The sequence below is a fragment of the Neomonachus schauinslandi genome, chromosome X, assembly GCF_002201575.2.
Source record: "Neomonachus schauinslandi chromosome X, ASM220157v2, whole genome shotgun sequence".
Taxonomy (NCBI): Eukaryota; Metazoa; Chordata; class Mammalia; order Carnivora; family Phocidae; genus Neomonachus; species Neomonachus schauinslandi.
In genome coordinates this window covers 39,228,853-39,245,463 of record NC_058419.1, presented here as the reverse complement: position 1 = coordinate 39,245,463, position 16,611 = coordinate 39,228,853, and the positions used below count along the sequence as shown (strand labels likewise).

Genomic DNA, 16,611 nt, shown 5'->3' with positions numbered 1-16,611 from the left:
TTTTCTTTTTAAAATGTAATGATTCCATTATCTCATCCGCTTCTGATGATAGCAGCCATGGAACAGAAGTAATTTTTGAAAATATATTCCCTCCAATTAACATTATAAATGAACCACCCAGCCACTTAACTAAATCTTCATTACAAAGATGTATTTTTAATAGCAGTAATTCTTGAGGTGTTTTTGGAGAGGCATCTTTAGTGTGATCTCTGATACATAGGCTCCTTTAATTTTAACAAACCAGATTCTCATTTTATGCATCAATGCTTGAGTTTATTTACCTTCATAATCTATCCAGGTCCAACTGCCCTTTGTTCCATTAGCAGCTTCTGCTGGCCTTTAACCAAAAGTGTAGTTTGTGATGGTACTTGCTACCCTGATGAAATGGGAACCTTAAATCCCTTGCTATTTGCTAACCAAGGACAACCAAAGCAAATGTTATAAGGAAACAGGCTTTCGCTAAATTCAATTTTTAATTTATTTTTTTTAAATTTTATTGAATCTGATGTAAACATTACATTTACTTATTAACTTGGAGACTTAAGCACCGCTTATGAGCAAGTGCTAGTCAGGTTAATAGAATTGGTTTTATGACAGTGAGTACTAAAATAAGACTGTAAGAAATTCTGTTAGCATTTACATCATCTTATAATTAAGTCAAATAACACTCTTCCTATATGTTAGGAGAACTGGCTGAATTGCTTCCAAATTTTCTTATGGTATATATGACACTAATGGAATATTGAAGGAGATCTTGGAACTTGAGGAGGAAAATGGTACTAAGAGTGGGACACTAGGGAAAAATTGTTTAGTGTATTCTGTATTTTGAGCTCTCTAGGACTTTGTTCATGGGGAGAGGCCCTTCTCTGTCCATAATCTCACAATCTAATTGATGTAGTAAAACATTTCCTATATAAAAGATAGACATAACAGTGCCTGTTTATATCAGATAAGTTTTTATCTGTTGCAGGTGGTAGAAAACAGAAATTCAGCTGTCTTAACAATAAAGGAAAATTTTAGCTCACTTAACAAGAAGTTTTGAAGTAGAGTATCTCCAAGGTTAATCAGTTCAGCCAAATAAATGACATAGGTTCCTTCCACTTTCTGTTCTGTCATACTCTGCCTAACAGCTTACTTTCAGATTAGTGCCCTTCATACTACCAGGATGGCTGCTGCAGTTCCAGAGATCACATGAAGATACCACAATGACCAGTAAAAGAAGAGTATGAACTCTCTGTTCATTTGTGTCCTCTTTTATCAGCAATGAAAACTTTATCAGGTGTCCCATACCCCCACCCTGAAAACACCCCTTACATCTCATTGGTTAGAATTGTTTTGTATGTGTGTATTTCTACTAGTACATTGGCAAGTGAAATAGGACCATAAAAGTAGTTAGACTAGTGACATAACACCCCTGCTTCCAAAGCACATTGGTGCCTGCAAAAGTTGGAGGGTGGGAAAATCTGAATAAAAGCAAGGTTCTTAGGGGCGCCTGGGTGGCTCAGTCATTAAGCGTCTGCCTTCGGCCCTGGGTCATGGTCTTAGGGTCCTGGGATTGAGCCCCACATCGGGCTCCCTGCTTGGCGGGAAGCCTGTTTCTCCCTCTTCCACTCCCCCTGCTTGTGTTCCCTCTCTTGCTGTGTCTCTCTCTGTCAAATAAATAAATAAAATCTTTAAAAAAAATAAAAGCAAGGTTCTTTTAGGAAGGAAGAAATAGTTCCTGTTTCATGACCTCATGAGCTTATCCCCAGGATTAGTTGAATAACAGATTTGTAAGAAATTGATGTATTTGTTAAATGTAAGATGTATTTCTTAATAGGGAAACTAATGTTTTTTAGAGTTGTATAAATGAAAGATGTTGAGTATTTACATAATTATGGACATTTTAGAGCTAGAGGGACATTAATCTTTTAGGTCAGTAGTTTTCAAAGTGTGGTCTCTGGACCCCTGGGATTCCTAAGATTTTATCAGGAGGAACATGAGGACTATTTTAACAAGAGTATGAAGACTTTTTTGTCCTTTTCACTGTGTTGGCATTTGCACTGATGGTGGGTAAACTGCTAGTGCAGTGTACCAAATTGTCCTAGTAGTTGTATTCTTCATATAGTCAGGGGATAAAAAGCCAATTTTACTTAAGAATGGTCTCAGTGTAGTATTAATTTTACTAATTCTTGACCTTTGAGTGCACATTTTTTAATGTTCTGTATGACAAAATGAGAAGTATACACAAAACACTTCTGTATGTTGAAGTAAGGTCATTGTTTTCAGGAAAAGCACGTGTGCAGTTGATTGAGTTGTAGGTTGAACTAGCTGATCTTTGCATGGAACACATTTTTATTGAAAGAACAACTGAGACAAACTATGGTTTTTCAGACTTGGGTATTTGGCAGGCATTTTCTCGAAAATGAGCAAAGTGACTCTATCACTTAAAGGAAAACTATTGGCAGTGTTTGTTGCCAATAAACAAATTTGAACTTTTCAAGTAAGAATTAGAATTAGAATTTGCATCTGCCACTATGAGCTTGACAGCTTCCCAAATCTTAGTGTTTTCTAATGAGATTAGTAATTATATTAATGTATATGATTTTGTATAATGAAATGTGTTAACATTTGGAAGTTGTGCAAAGATCAGTGAACTAATATTTTCCAAATGACTAATGCATGATGTTACAATATCATGCATGGGTAAAAGATCCATTCAGAGGCAAGATAGATCAATGAGTTTTAATGTAATTGAGTACAAATAGTTAATTGATGAGGTTTCCGATTCTGTGTTGCAACTAACCTTAGAGTCTACCACTTATAGAGCTTTGGCATAGTATCAAAAAATATCCACAATTCTCTTAAAAGGCTATTAAAATACTCAATTTTCCAAATATATAACTTTATGAAGCCAGATTGTCTTCATATATTTCAACCAAAACAACATATTGCAACAGAATGAATGCAGAAGCAGATATGAAGATCCAGCTATTTCAACCAAAACAACATATTGCGACAGAGTGAATGCAAAAGCAGATATGAGGAAGCTGTCTTCTATCAAGGCAGACATTAAAGAGATTTGCCAAAAAATAAAATAAAATAAAAACAATCCAGATAATTCCTCTTCACACTTTTTTTGTACTTTTGGAAAATGTAATTAGTTTTCATAATGTATGTTAACATGTAATGGGTTCATTATTGTCACTTAAAATTTTTTTATTTAAATTTTACTTAGTTAACATACAGCACAATGGTATTGTCACTTTTAAATGAATGAATAAGTAATTATTTTAAATACTAGTTTTATTTCATATGGTATGTATTGATAGATATAACTCACCTAAATAAAAGCTCTTGGAATCCTCAATGATTTTTTTTTTTAAAGATTTTATTTATTCATTTGAGAGAGAATGAGATAGAGAGAGCATGAGAGGGGGGAGGGTCAGAGGGAGAAGCAGACTCCCCGCTGAGCAGGGAGCCCGATGCGGGACTCGATCCCGGGACTCCAGGATCATGACCTGAGCCGAAGGCAGTCGCTTAACCAACTGAGCCACCCAGGCGCCCTGGAATCCTCAATGATTTTTAAGGGAGTAAAAGGGTCTTGAGACCAAAATGTTTGAAAACCACATCTCTATGGAGACCAACTCCATCATTTTATAGGAAAGTGAAATGATTAATAAAGGATGCAGCTAGTTAGTTGCAGAAGCAGAACAGGAATCTTATTCTAGTCCTCTTTCCAGTATGCCACTTTGGTTTAAGGATTGGTGAGCTGTTAATATGATTTTGTAATTTTATTCATCCTAGTAGACACAATTAAACTACCAAATAGAAATAGTGATACTAGATTGTACTCGTGTATCTTTCCTACCATCTTCAGTCCAATTGCCAAGTCAGAAACATTCTCACTGTATAAACCACAGCAGAGGAGACAAGGATGAAGAAGGACAATGAGCTAGAGTTAGTTATTTTTAGATACTAAATTGGAAAATCCATGACATCAGGATCCTTGTCTTACATATCTTTGTATTCACCACAGTATATAGACTGAGTCCTTGCATATAGTTGGTTCTCAGTAGCTAATCGAATGAATTTTGAATTTGGGGGAAGGTAGATTTAAATAGTATCAGAGACAAGATCTAGAATCAATGGAATGAGTTACAGGAACTCTTGGTATCAATAATTTTATAACAATTAAGCTATTTAATAATGGAAATGCCCTATTACTAAAAGTGCTCAAATAGGGAATGTATGCTACCTTGTCAGAAATAAACAAAAAGTATCTTTTAATTGTAAAATTCTATTGTTCTGGTTGTTAGAAGGAAAATTCTTATTGAGCTCAAATCTGCCTCTTTATAAATTTTAAGTAACTTTGAGATATAATTGACACACAGTAAAATGTACATATTTAAAGTACACAATTTGAGGGGCGCCTGGGTGGCTCAGTTGGTTGGGTGTCTACCTTCAGCTCGGATCATGATCCCAGGGTCCTGGGATCGAGCCCCACATCGGGCTCCCTACTCAGCGGGGGGGAGTTGGCTTTTCCCTCTCCCTCTGTCTGCTGCTGCCCCTGCGTGTGCTCTCTTGCTCTCTGTCAAATAAATAAATAAAATCTTTAAAAAAAAAAAAGTATACAATTTGAGGAGTTGTGACCTATGTAAATGCCTGTGAAACCATTGATACATTAAAAATAATGAACATATATATCACCAGAAAAGATTTTCATACCTCTTTATAGTCCCTCCCTCCCTCCCTACTTCCATCCTTCACTCCCAAGTAACTACTGATCTGCTTTCTTACATTTGTTTCATTTTCTAGAGTTTATATAAATGGAATCATACAGTATGTACACTTTCTTTGTTCTGTCTTCTTTCTCTCAGCATTTGAGAGTTATCCATGTTGTGGTGTGTATCCGTAGGTCATTATTTTCTATGTAGTATTCCATCCTATGGATATGCCACACTTTGTTTTTCTATTTACCTGTTAATGGACATTTGGGTTGTTTACAGTGTGTGGCTTTTATAGGTAAAACTGCTAAGAACATTTTAATGTTTGCATTTTTTTAAAATTTTTTTTCTGGCTACAAATTTATTCAACACAAAACATCTCTGGCTTTACTGAGGTGGCTGACCATGTCCACGACCAAATCCGCCTCTAAACTGGAACTCAGTTGCTGACCCAGCCCCGGCCTCAGCTTTCTTGTCGGCACCAGGAGGCACAGCGCTTCGTCTGTAGGTGTCTGTGTCAGCTTCCCCTCGTGTGAGTCTTGCAGATTGCTGTCCCTCCAGACCTTTGGGCTGTGGTCGGCCAGTCTCAGGGCGGCTGCAGCGCAGAGTGGCAGGCACAATCTCGGGGGGCAGGTGGAAGTAATCATGGAGATACTGGAAGCCCTCGTTGGTAAGGTACCAGTAGAAATGTCTCCAGGCAAACTGTTCCTTTAGGTAGCGTCGTGATTTGAGAGACTGCATGGCCTTCATGACGTGAAGGTTGGGCACATTCTTGTCTGCCAGCTCAGGGTGTTTGGGCATGTGGACATCCTTCTTGACCACCATCACTCCCTCCTTGAAAAGGAGTTCATAAATGGCAATTCGGTTCTTCTTGGGCATCAACATCTCGGCAGCTGCTACGTCAGGGGCCGGGGCTGGAAAGGAAGGGGCATGCGCAGCCTGATGTTTGCATTTTTTTTTTTTTAAGATTTTATTTATTTGACAGAGAGAGCCCAAGCAGAGGGAGAGAGAGGGAGAAGCAGGTTCCCTGCTGAGCAAGGAGCCCGATGCGGGACTCGATCCCAGGACCCTGGGATCATGACCTGGGCCGAAGGCAGCCGCTTAACCGACTGAGCCACCCAGGCGTCCCGATGTTTGCATTTTAACAGTTATTTTATTGAAGTGTAATTTACAACAAGTGATATGCACTGATCTTAGGTGAACAGCTCAATTTTTTTTTTTAATATTATTTATTTGTTTGACAGAGAGAGAGCGAGAGCAGGAACACAAGCAGGGAGAGTGGGAGAGGGAGAAGCAAGCTTCCCGCTGAGCAGGGAGCCTGATGTGGGGCTCAATCCCAGGACCCTGGGATCATGACCTGAGCCAAAGCCAGATGCTTAAGCGACTGAGCCAACCAGGCACCCCAGCTCAATTGTTTTTTTAACAATTGTATACACAGTAACCACCAAGCAGGTCAAGATCTAGAACTTTTTCTATTAAGCTCCCTCATGCCCCTTACCTTTCAGTGTCTTTTGTGTCTTCTCTAAGAAATCTTAAACTCCAAGGTTGCAATAATATTATCATATGTTTTCTTTATAGTTTCAGATTTTTTTCTATGTAGATAACCAGTTATTCCAGTACTATCTATTCAAAAAAATCTCCTTTTTTAATTAATTTACTTTGATGGCTTTATTGAAAATCAATTGAATGTGTATGTACAGGTCTTGGATGGAACTCACTAGTCTGTTCTTTTGATCTTTTTATATATCCTTATGCCAATATCCTACTGTCTTCATTATTTTGCCATTATAATAACTCTTTAAATTTTGTAGTGTGACTCCTTTGAATTTGTTCTTCATGATTGTCTTGACTATTGTCTTGGCTATTGATTCCATATAAATTTTATATATTTTTATTTTTTGATCTTTAATATTGAATTTTTATTACTTTTTTTAGTTTCATTTCTTTTTGTTTCAAGTTTTTATTTTTATTTATTTTTATTTTTTTTATTTTTTTTTTTTAAAGATTTTATTTATTTATTTGACAGAGACAGCGAGAGCAGGAACACAAGCAGGGGGAGTGGGAGAGGGAGAAGCAGGCTTCCTGCTGAGCCGGGAGCCCGATGTGGGACTCGATCCCAGGACCCTGGGATCATGACCTGAGCCGAAGGCAGTTGCTTAACCAACTGAGCCACCCAGGCGCCCTGTTTCAAGTTTTTAGTTAAATTCCAGTTAGATAGCATATAGTGTAATATTAGTTTCAGGAGTAGAATTTAGAGACTCCTCACTTCCATATAACATCCAGTGCTCATTTTTTAAAAATTTATTTAGATTTAATTAGCCAACATATAGTACATCATTAGTTTCAGATGTAGTGTTCAATATTTCATCAGTTGCGTATAACACCCAGTGCTCATCACATCACATGCCCTCCTTAATGCCCATCACCCAATTACCCCATCCCCCCATCCACCTCCCCTCCAGCAACCCTCAGTTTGTTCCCTATAGTTAAGAGTCTCTCATGGTTTGTCTCCCTCTCTGATGACTTTCCATTCAGTTTTCCCTCCCTTCCCTATGATCCTCTGCCCTGTTTCTCATATTCCACATATGACTGAAACCATATGATAATTGTCTTCCTCTGATTGCATATTTCACTCAGCATAATACCCTCCAGTTCCATCCATGCCGATATAAATGGTAAGTATTCATCCTTTCTGACGACTGAGTAATATTGCATTGTGTATATATAGCATATCTTTATTCATTCATCTGTCGATGGACATCTCAGCTGTTTCCACAATTTGGCTATTGTGGACATTGCTGCTATAATCATTGGGGTGCAGGTGCCCCTTTGGATCACTACATTCATCTTTGGGGTAAATACCTAGTAGTGCAATTGCTGGGTCATAGGGTAGCTCTATTTTTAACTTCTTGAGGAATCTCCATACTGTTTTCCAGAGTGGCTGTACCAGCTTGCATTCCCACCAACAGTGTAAGAGGGTTCCCCTTTCTCCACTTTCATACCAACATTTGTTGTGTCCTTTCTTGTTAATTTTAGCCATTCTGACTGGTGTGAGGTGGTATCTCATTGTGGTTTTGATTTGTATTTCCCTGATGCTGAGTGATGTGGATCATTTTTTCGTGTGTCTGTTGGCCATTTGTATGGCTTCTTTGGAGAAATATCTGTTCATGTCTTCTGCCCATTTCTAGACTGGATTATTTGTATTTTGGGTGTTGAGTTTGATAAGTTCTTTATAGAGCTTAGATACCAGCCCTTTATCTGATATGTCATTTGCAAATATCTTCTCCCATTCCATAGGTTGCTTTTAGTTTTGTTGACTGTTTCCTTTGCTGTGCAGAAGCTTTTTATCTTGATGAAGTCCCAACAGTTCATTTTTGCTTTTGTTTCCCTTGCCTTTGGAGACCTGTCTAGCAAGAAGTTGCTGTGGCCGAGGTGGAAGAGGTTGCTGCCTGTGTTATCCTCTAGGATTTTGATGGATTCCTGTCTCACATTGAGGTCTTTCATCCATTTTGAGTTTATCTCTGTGTATGGTGTAAGATAATGGTCTTGTTTAATTCTTGTACATGTGGCTGTCCAATTTTCCCAGCACTGTTTATTGAAGAGACTGTCCTTTTTCCATTGGATACTCTTTCCTGCTTTGTCGAAGATTAATTGACCATAGAGTTGGGGGTCCATTTCTGGGTTCTCTCTTCTGTTCCATTGATCTATGTGTCCCTGTTTTTGTGCCAGTACCATACTGTCTTGATGATGACAGCTTTGTAATAGAGCTGGAAGTCCAGAATTGTGATGCCACCAGCTTTGCTTTTCTTTTTCAACATTCCTCTGGCTATTCGGGGTCTTTTCTGGTTCCATACACATTTTAGGATTGTTTGTTCCAGCTCTGTGGAAAATGTCGATGGTATTTTGATAGGGATTCCATTGAATGTGTAGATTGTTCTGGGTACCATAGACATTTTCACAATATTTGTTCTTCCAATCCATGAGCATGGAACGTTTTTCCATTTCTTTGTGTCTTCCTCAATTTCTTTCGTAAGTATTCTGTAGTTTTCTGAGTATAGATTCTTTGCCTCTTTGGTTAGATTTATTCCTAGGTATCTTACGGTTTTTGATGCAATTATAAATGGGATAGATTCCTTAATTTCTCTTTCTTCTGTCTCATTGTTAGTGTATAGAAGTGCAGCTGATTTCTGTGCATTGACTTTATATCTTGCCATGTTGCCGAACTCCTGTATGAGTTCTGGCAATTTTGGGGTGGAGTCTTTTGGGTTTTCCACATACAGTATCATGTCATCTGTGAAGAGTGGGAGTTTGACTTCTTCTTTGCCAATTTGAATGCCTTTTATTTCTTTTTGTTGTCTGTTTGCTGAGGCTAGGATTTCTAGTACTATGTTGACCAACAGTGTTGAGGGTGGGCATCCCTGTCATGTTCCTGACCTTCGGGGAGAAGCTCTCAGTTTTTCCCCATTGAGAATGATATTCGCTATGGGCTTTTCGTAGATGGCTTTTATGATATTGAGGCATGTTGTCTCTATCCCTACACTGTGGAGAGTTTTAACCAAGAAAGGATGCTGTATTTTGTCAAATGCTTTTTCTGCATCAATTGAGTGGATCATATGGTTCTGGTCCTTTCTTTTATTAATGTAGTGTATCCCATTGATTCATTTGCAAATGTTGAACCACGCTTGCAGCCCAGGAATAAATCCCACTTGGTCATGGTGAATAATCCTTTTAATGTACTGTTGGATCCTATTGGCTAGTATCTTGGTGAGAATTTTGCATCCATGTTCATCAGGGATATTGGTCTGTAATTCTCCTTTTTGGTGGGGTCTTTGGTTTTGGAATCAACAGCCAGTGCTCATCACAAGTGCCCTCCTTAATACTCATCACCCATTTAACCCATCCCCCCACCCACCTCCTGTCCAGCAACCCTAGTTTGTTCTCTATAGTTGAGTCTGTTTTATGGTTTGCCTCTCTCTCTTTTTTTCCCCCGTTCATCTGTTTTGTTTCTTAATTCCATATAAATTTCAGATTCATCTTCTCAATTCCTACTAAAAAAACTTTTGAATTTTTGATAGGGATAGCAACAATTCTGTGGATTAATATAGGAAGATTTAAATCTTAAAATTATTGATTTTTCCAATCCATAAACACAGTACATCTCTTGATTAATTTAGATGTTCTTTAACTGGGTCATCATAGAGTCATGCACAGCATTTGCTCACTTTCTTCCCATGCATATGATTGTTTTTATAGTAAATGCTCTTACTTAAAAATTGTACTTTCAGTTGCTTGTTGCTAAGATACAGACATATGATTCACTTTTATATTGAACTTTTTATCCTAAGATATTACTCATTTTTTCTTTTTTCTTTTCTAGTGTTTGATTTTTGCACAGTTCTGTGAGTTTTGATAGACCCATACAATAGTGTAAGTGTAATCTATAATCAAGTTATAGAACAGTGTTGTTAAATTTATTTATTAGTTCTAGTAGTTACTTTGTATTTTCCATGTACATAATTATACATCGGCAAGTAAAGAGAGTTACACTTTTTCCTTTTCAATTCCTATGCCTTTTTGTGCTGGCTGCCTTATTGGACTGACTAGGACCTCCAGTACAAGTTTAATAGAAGTGCTAAGAGGAGATATCCATTTTTGCACTCTATCTTTTGGGGAGGATATTCAGTATTTCACCCTTATTTTAGCTTTAAGTTTTTCATCATTACAGATTGAGGAGGTCCTTTTCCATTCCTATTTCCTGAGATTAAAAAAAATAATGTTAAATTTCATCAAGAAAAAATTTGCACCAATTTAAATGATCATACTGTCCAGAGCTCAGCTGAGCTCTTAAGTCTGAGTAGCCAACTAAAACAAGCCAAAATGAAAATTAGAGTCAAGTCTTTAATTGCTTACTTCATCTCACTGATGAAGAAGCTTCAAAGAAAAAGCTCTCACAGTTTTATGGACCTAGGGGCCCAGGGGCAGAAGAAGAGAAAAAATAGGAGTGGAAAAGTACTGGGTACTGAGTCAGAATGGAGAAAAGTGTCTTCAAATTTTACCCCACTTCCTCTGCTATGAACGTTGCAACAGGTGTTTGTGTGGACATGTGCTTTCATTTTCTTGGATAAATAATCAAGTAATGGAATTGCTGGGTTGTATCCTAAGTCTATTTTTAACTTTACAAGAAAAGTAAAACCTGTTTTCCAAAGTGGTTGTACCATTGTACATTCCACCAATGTATGAAAGGTCTAGTTGTTCCTCACTGTTTCCTGCATTTGTAGTTATTTTAACCATTTTGGTATCTTGAGTATTGCAATCACCTGGTAGTTTTCATATAGTTCTCTTTTTATTTATATTTAGTAAAATTTACTGTCTTTGGTTTACTATTCTATGAGTTTTGATAAAAGCATACAATCTTGTAACCACTGTCATAATCAAGATTCAGAGCAGTTCCATCACCTCAAAATATGTCCTCATGCTGCCCCTTTATAATGAGCCCCCTCCCCCAACCTACCCACAGTTCCTGGCAATCACTCATCTATTTTCTTTTCCTGTGATTTTACCTTTTTTCATAATGTCATATAGATTGAATCATCCAGTATGTAACCTTTTGAGTCTAGTTTTTTTCTCATTAACATTATACATTTGCAATTCATCTATGTTGTGTGCTTTAGTAGGCCATTTCTTTTTTGTTTTCTTATAGGTGAGTAGTAAGAGCTCTTTATATATTCTGGATACAACATCTTGTCTAATCTAATACATACATGTTTTGTGGATATGTTCTCCCATTTGGTAGCTTGCCTTTTCAATTTTGTAACTGGTATTTTCAGAGAGTAAACGTTTAATTTTGGCACAGTCCAGTTTATCACCTTTTTATGGTTATGGCTTTCTGTGTCCTTTATAAGAGATCTTTGAGTACCCCCAAACTCATCAGGATTTTCTCTCACGTTTGCTTCTAAAAGTTGCTTTTATAGTTTTAGCTTTTGACTCATTTAGTTATTTTATGTATGGTATTTGTTAAGAATACTGGTTCAGTTTTTTTCCCATTTGTTTAACTAGTTCTAGCACCATTTATTGAAAAGATGATCCTTTCTCCTATTGAATTACCTTGGTACCTGACTCATTTAGTTATTTTGTATATGGTATTTGGTAAGAATACTGGTTCAGTTTTTTTCCCATTTGTTTAACTAGTTCTAGCACCATTTATTGAAAAGATGATCCCTTCCCCCATTGACTTACCTTGGTACCTTTGTTGAAAATCTACTAACCATGTATGTGTGGGTCTATTTTTGGACTCTGATCTGTTCTATCGACCTATATGTATATTCTTAAGCTAATATCACACTGTCTTCATTACTGTAGTTTTATAATAAGGATTTAAATCAGGTAGTGCAAATTCTCCAAATCTGTTCTTTTTCAAATTTTTGGTTCACTTCCTTCTCCTCCTTCTTCTCTTCCTCTTCCTCCTTCTCTCATCCTTCTCCTCCTAATCTTCTTTCGCATTTCTATATAACTTTTATAATTAGCTTTTCAACTCATACAAATAAAACTCCTGGAATTTTGAATGGGATTATGTTTAATCTACAAATCATTTGGGGGGAAATTTGATGTCTTAATAGTATTCAGTATTCTGATGAATGAACATGATATATATTTGTTTATTAAGGTCTTCTTTAATTTCTCTCACTAATGTTTTTTACTTTTCAGTGTGTGGGTCTTACACATACTTCGTTAAATTCATCCCTAAGTATTCATGTGTTTGAACAGTATTATTAACGGTATTGTATTTTATTTTCTGTTTTCAGTTGTTTGTTGTTAGTATATAGAAGTACAATTGATGTTTTTATTGACTTGTGTGCTGTGATCTTACTAAATTATTTTACTATTTCTGGTAGCTCTTTTATGGATTGCTTAGAATTATCTGCAAATGTCATTATGTCTTTTGTGAATTAAGATAGATTACTTCTTTTATTCTACTATGCACTCTTTTTTCCCCTTTATATTATTGTTAGGGCCTTCAGGAGAATGTTTAAAATAAGTGTTGAGACCACAGTCTTTGCTAACTTTTCCCAATGTCTGAAAATATTTATTTCACATATTTTGCAGTTTTCTGGTAGTTTATGGCAAGAGGGCAAGTCCAGTAACAACTGATCCAACATAGCTTGCTTTTATTTTTTGATAACACTGCTGTCAACACTTTTGAACAAAATTATTTGTATTTCAGATTATCTCCTTTCCGAAGACTTCTAAAACTAGATATTGCCATCTATATACCTATGTCTCTACCTACATATCTATCTATCCATCCATATAACTACCTAAATCTATAATATAAGAGTTACCTCAAAAGCAGTGATCGTTTTCTACTTCTTCTATACTTCACATCATCTGGCAGAAAGCCTTTCATGTATTGTTCAGTGTTTAGGATTAGTGTTTAGTGTTTAGGATTAATTAATTTTCTCATACTCATAATATCCCTTTAATCATAGGATAGAGATATTTCTGATCTTGCCTGTGAAGTTTAAGGGAAGAGAAACTGGGATCATTACGGTAGTTTTATTTTCTATTCATTTAACGGTCTTATTTCTCTTTGATAATGTTGTAGGAAACAAAGAATTCAGCTATAATAGGTCTTAGATTTGGTCATTCATAAAAATATTTAAAGAATACATTTATTTTGAAATGAGGAAGACTCTTTTTCTACCTTCCTTCATTTTGACTTTGTAGGAGAAATGCTTGAACAATGGCCTTACCCATTTTGAGTTAATTTGGTTTCAGGAAGCCTTTTGAAATGTGAAGCATTTATTAAGCTTTAGTATCCCTTCTGAGTAGTTTTCCTAGCTGGCTATTAATGAGCCAATTTACCCTAGCTTTGAGGTCATGTTAATTTTCATTGTTTTCTTTCAAAATGAAAGAGTCAATTCTTAATGTTGTGATTTGTAAAATAAGCTATACATTTTCTTCACCTGTGGTATGTTGAAAGTTTCCACTGTCTGGCAAAATTTACCTCCACAGGTTGTGGATTTCCCCATCTCCCATTCCCCTTGCTCCCTGGAGATACTAGATATATTTTGGAAGAAGAAAAATAACAGCTTTTCTTTTCCAGTTCTTATGGTCAGTTCCTGGGTTTTTAATTTTTAAAGATGATTTTACTTCAGAGTGAGTATACTCAGTTTATAGTAATTTGGTTAACAGTGGATAAATTCATTTTTTGTTGTCACCTCTCTCAGTTCTGTTTGCTTGCTTATCTTTTACAGCCTATTTGGGCATTTCATTTTTCTCCACAGTTGCAATAAAGACTTCTTTTTGTTATGTCACAAGCTTATTAGACCTTATCACTGCCTTCATGCCTTCAATTGTGTATACTGTATAATGGAAAAAACCACAGACTAATGTTGTAAAATAACAAATGAGACTAAACTGAAAAAGGTCACCTTTCTTAGAGGCTGGAAAAGAGGTTTGTCTTCAGGGGCTTGGATTTGTTTTCCTGACTAGTTTGACTGACACATTTGAATTTGCAGATTGACAACCCTTATATTAAAAACATGGGCTTATAAACGTATCTGTTTCCTAGTAGATTTTCACGCCTATATTCTCATTTTATTCCTTCCACTCCATGATACACAGATAGGGAATGGGAAATATTTTTTTCTCCAGATGGTTAAATCATTATAATTTGAATTTGTCAATATGCCAGAAAACAAAGGTGAGTTCAAAATCAGGTCTTTCTGATTTTCAGGAGGCATTGTAAACCTTATTTACCCAGCCTTTGTTTGTTTTTATTTGAGTGTAGTTGACATACAATGTTAACATTTGTTTCAGGTATACAAAATAGTGGTTCAACAACTCTTATGGTTATGCTTTTCTCACAAGTGTAGCTACCATCTGTTACCATGCAACGCTATTGCAACACCATTGACTATATTCCCTATACTATACCTTTTATTCCCATGACTTCTTCATTCCACAACTAGAAGCCTGTATCTCCCACTCCCTTTCACACATTTTGTCCATCCCCCACCCGCTTCTCCCCTAGCAACCATCAGTTTGTTCTCTGTATTTATAGGTCTGATTCGCTTTTTGTTTGTTTATTTGTTTGTTTTGTTTTATAGATAACAGATATAAGTGAAATCATATAGTATTTGTCTTTGTCTGACTTATTTCACTTAGCATCCCCAGGCTTCGTTTTAAAATCAGGTCCTAATTTAATCCGAACAAAGCTGAAAATATTCAAGAGGCAAAAGGGATTAAATTATTTCAGATGATAATCTTTTTCTTAGTTTTTCTTACATGTCTAGTTTTTCATCGGTATTCTTACTTCATGGTATTTAAAAATTCTGTAAAGATTTTTATTGGGTTTAAGCATTAGTAGAAATGTAAATTGTTATAGAAAACAAGAGTATAGACATAGAGTCTCTTTATTTTTTTTTTTTAATAAAGATTTTATTTACTTATTTATTTGAGAGGGAGAGAGAGAGAGAGAAACAGCATGAGAGGGGATAGGGTCAGAGGGAGAAGCAGGCTCCCCGCCGAGCCGGGAGCCCGATGCGGGACTCGATCCCGGGACTCCAGGATCATGACCTGAGCCGAAGGCAGTCGCCTAACCAACTGAGCCACCCAGGCGCCCCATAGAGTCTCTTTAAATCACAATTAATGAAAATGTGTACTCATAGGGACATTAACTTGGTTCATTTTGGATAGAATACTTGAGGTCCTAACATTTCATCTCCATGGTAAATGTTTATTCAAAATTAAATGGAGAAAAAAAGACTTAAGAGGATGATAGTGAAATTATAGGGTTTTTTTCTTATTTGTATTTCCTCATTTATCTATAGTAAATATTTACTTTTGCAATAAAAATGTTAAAAAATATTGAATATTAGTTTACAACTGTATATTTCAACTTTTTTTGGATTTAAACAATTTAACAACGTATTTTACAGTTAACTATTTTCATGCCATCATTATTAAAAGAAAAAAATTACAGGTGAATTAATGAAAGAAACTAAAACAGGATTTTATTATTTTAATAAACATTTCAGGTCAATTTTAGAGTTTTCCTTTACCTGCTTTTCTAAAATAGAACTTCAGTGGGTCTTTTTTAAAGTAAAAAATTCCAGAGGCTGACACAATAACCTAATACCAGTAATAATTCTGTCATTGAACACAATGAAGAGGAGTCATCTTTAATTTGTACTCTTTCATGTAAAGTGTAACACGTATTCTCCTTATCTTTTCCCTCCACTGAGTAACAAACACCCTTCCACTTTTACTTGTCAGTGCTAAAAAAAGTGATATTTTGAACGTTGGATCCAACTTTTTCACTTATATTTGGAGCAAAATATGTAATGTATATATGAAACCTATGATTTTATTTTAGGTTCTTATGAATGTACCCAAAATCTTTAGATAAATTGACAGAAAAGTTGCTATAAAATACAAATTCCTGGGGCACCTGGGTGGTTCAGTCGTTAAGCTTCTGCCTTTGGCTCAGGTCATGATCCCAGAGTCCTGGGATCAAGCCCCGAGCCCTGCATCGGGCTCCCTGCTCAGCAGGAAGCCTGCTTCTCCCTCCCCCACTCCCCCTGCTTGTGTTCCCTCTCTTGCTGTCTCTCTCTCTCTCTGTTAAATAAATTTTAAAAAATCTTTAAAATATAAATTCCTGGTTAAAAAATTTCAGGGGTGCCTGGGCAGTTCAGTTGGTTGAGCATCCAACTCTTGATATCAGCTCAGGTCTTAATCTCAGGGTTGTAAGTTCAAGCCCCGCATTGGGCTCCACGCCTAACTTTAAAAAAAAAAAAAGAATCGCAGATCTTTATGTTTTAACTGAGTGTTTTGTAGTTGAGTTAGGAATATTCGGGATTTATAGAATATGTAGTAACTCTTTAATAAACACTTCAAAAAAGTG

General features: G+C 36.2%; 2 protein-coding genes across 3 annotated transcripts in view; one reads left to right on the top strand and one right to left on the bottom strand.

Annotated features, from left to right (window-relative positions):
• Positions 1 to 16,611, top strand: part of COL4A5 (collagen type IV alpha 5 chain) — a 231,544-nt gene that overhangs the window by 6,840 nt on the left and 208,093 nt on the right. The gene's annotated exons all lie outside the window — the stretch shown is intronic.
• On the bottom strand, positions 5,094 to 5,612 carry LOC110570533 (40S ribosomal protein S10-like). The gene has a single exon (XM_044911840.1). It carries the CDS (start codon positions 5,589 to 5,591, stop codon positions 5,094 to 5,096), a length of 498 nt encoding a protein of 165 aa, XP_044767775.1. The 5' UTR covers positions 5,592 to 5,612.

What these genes read in the sequence shown, in the direction of transcription:
- LOC110570533 (XM_044911840.1), bottom strand. Translation starts at nt 5,591, where the DNA reads ATGTTGATGCCCAAGAAGAACCGAATTGCCATTTATGAACTCCTTTTC.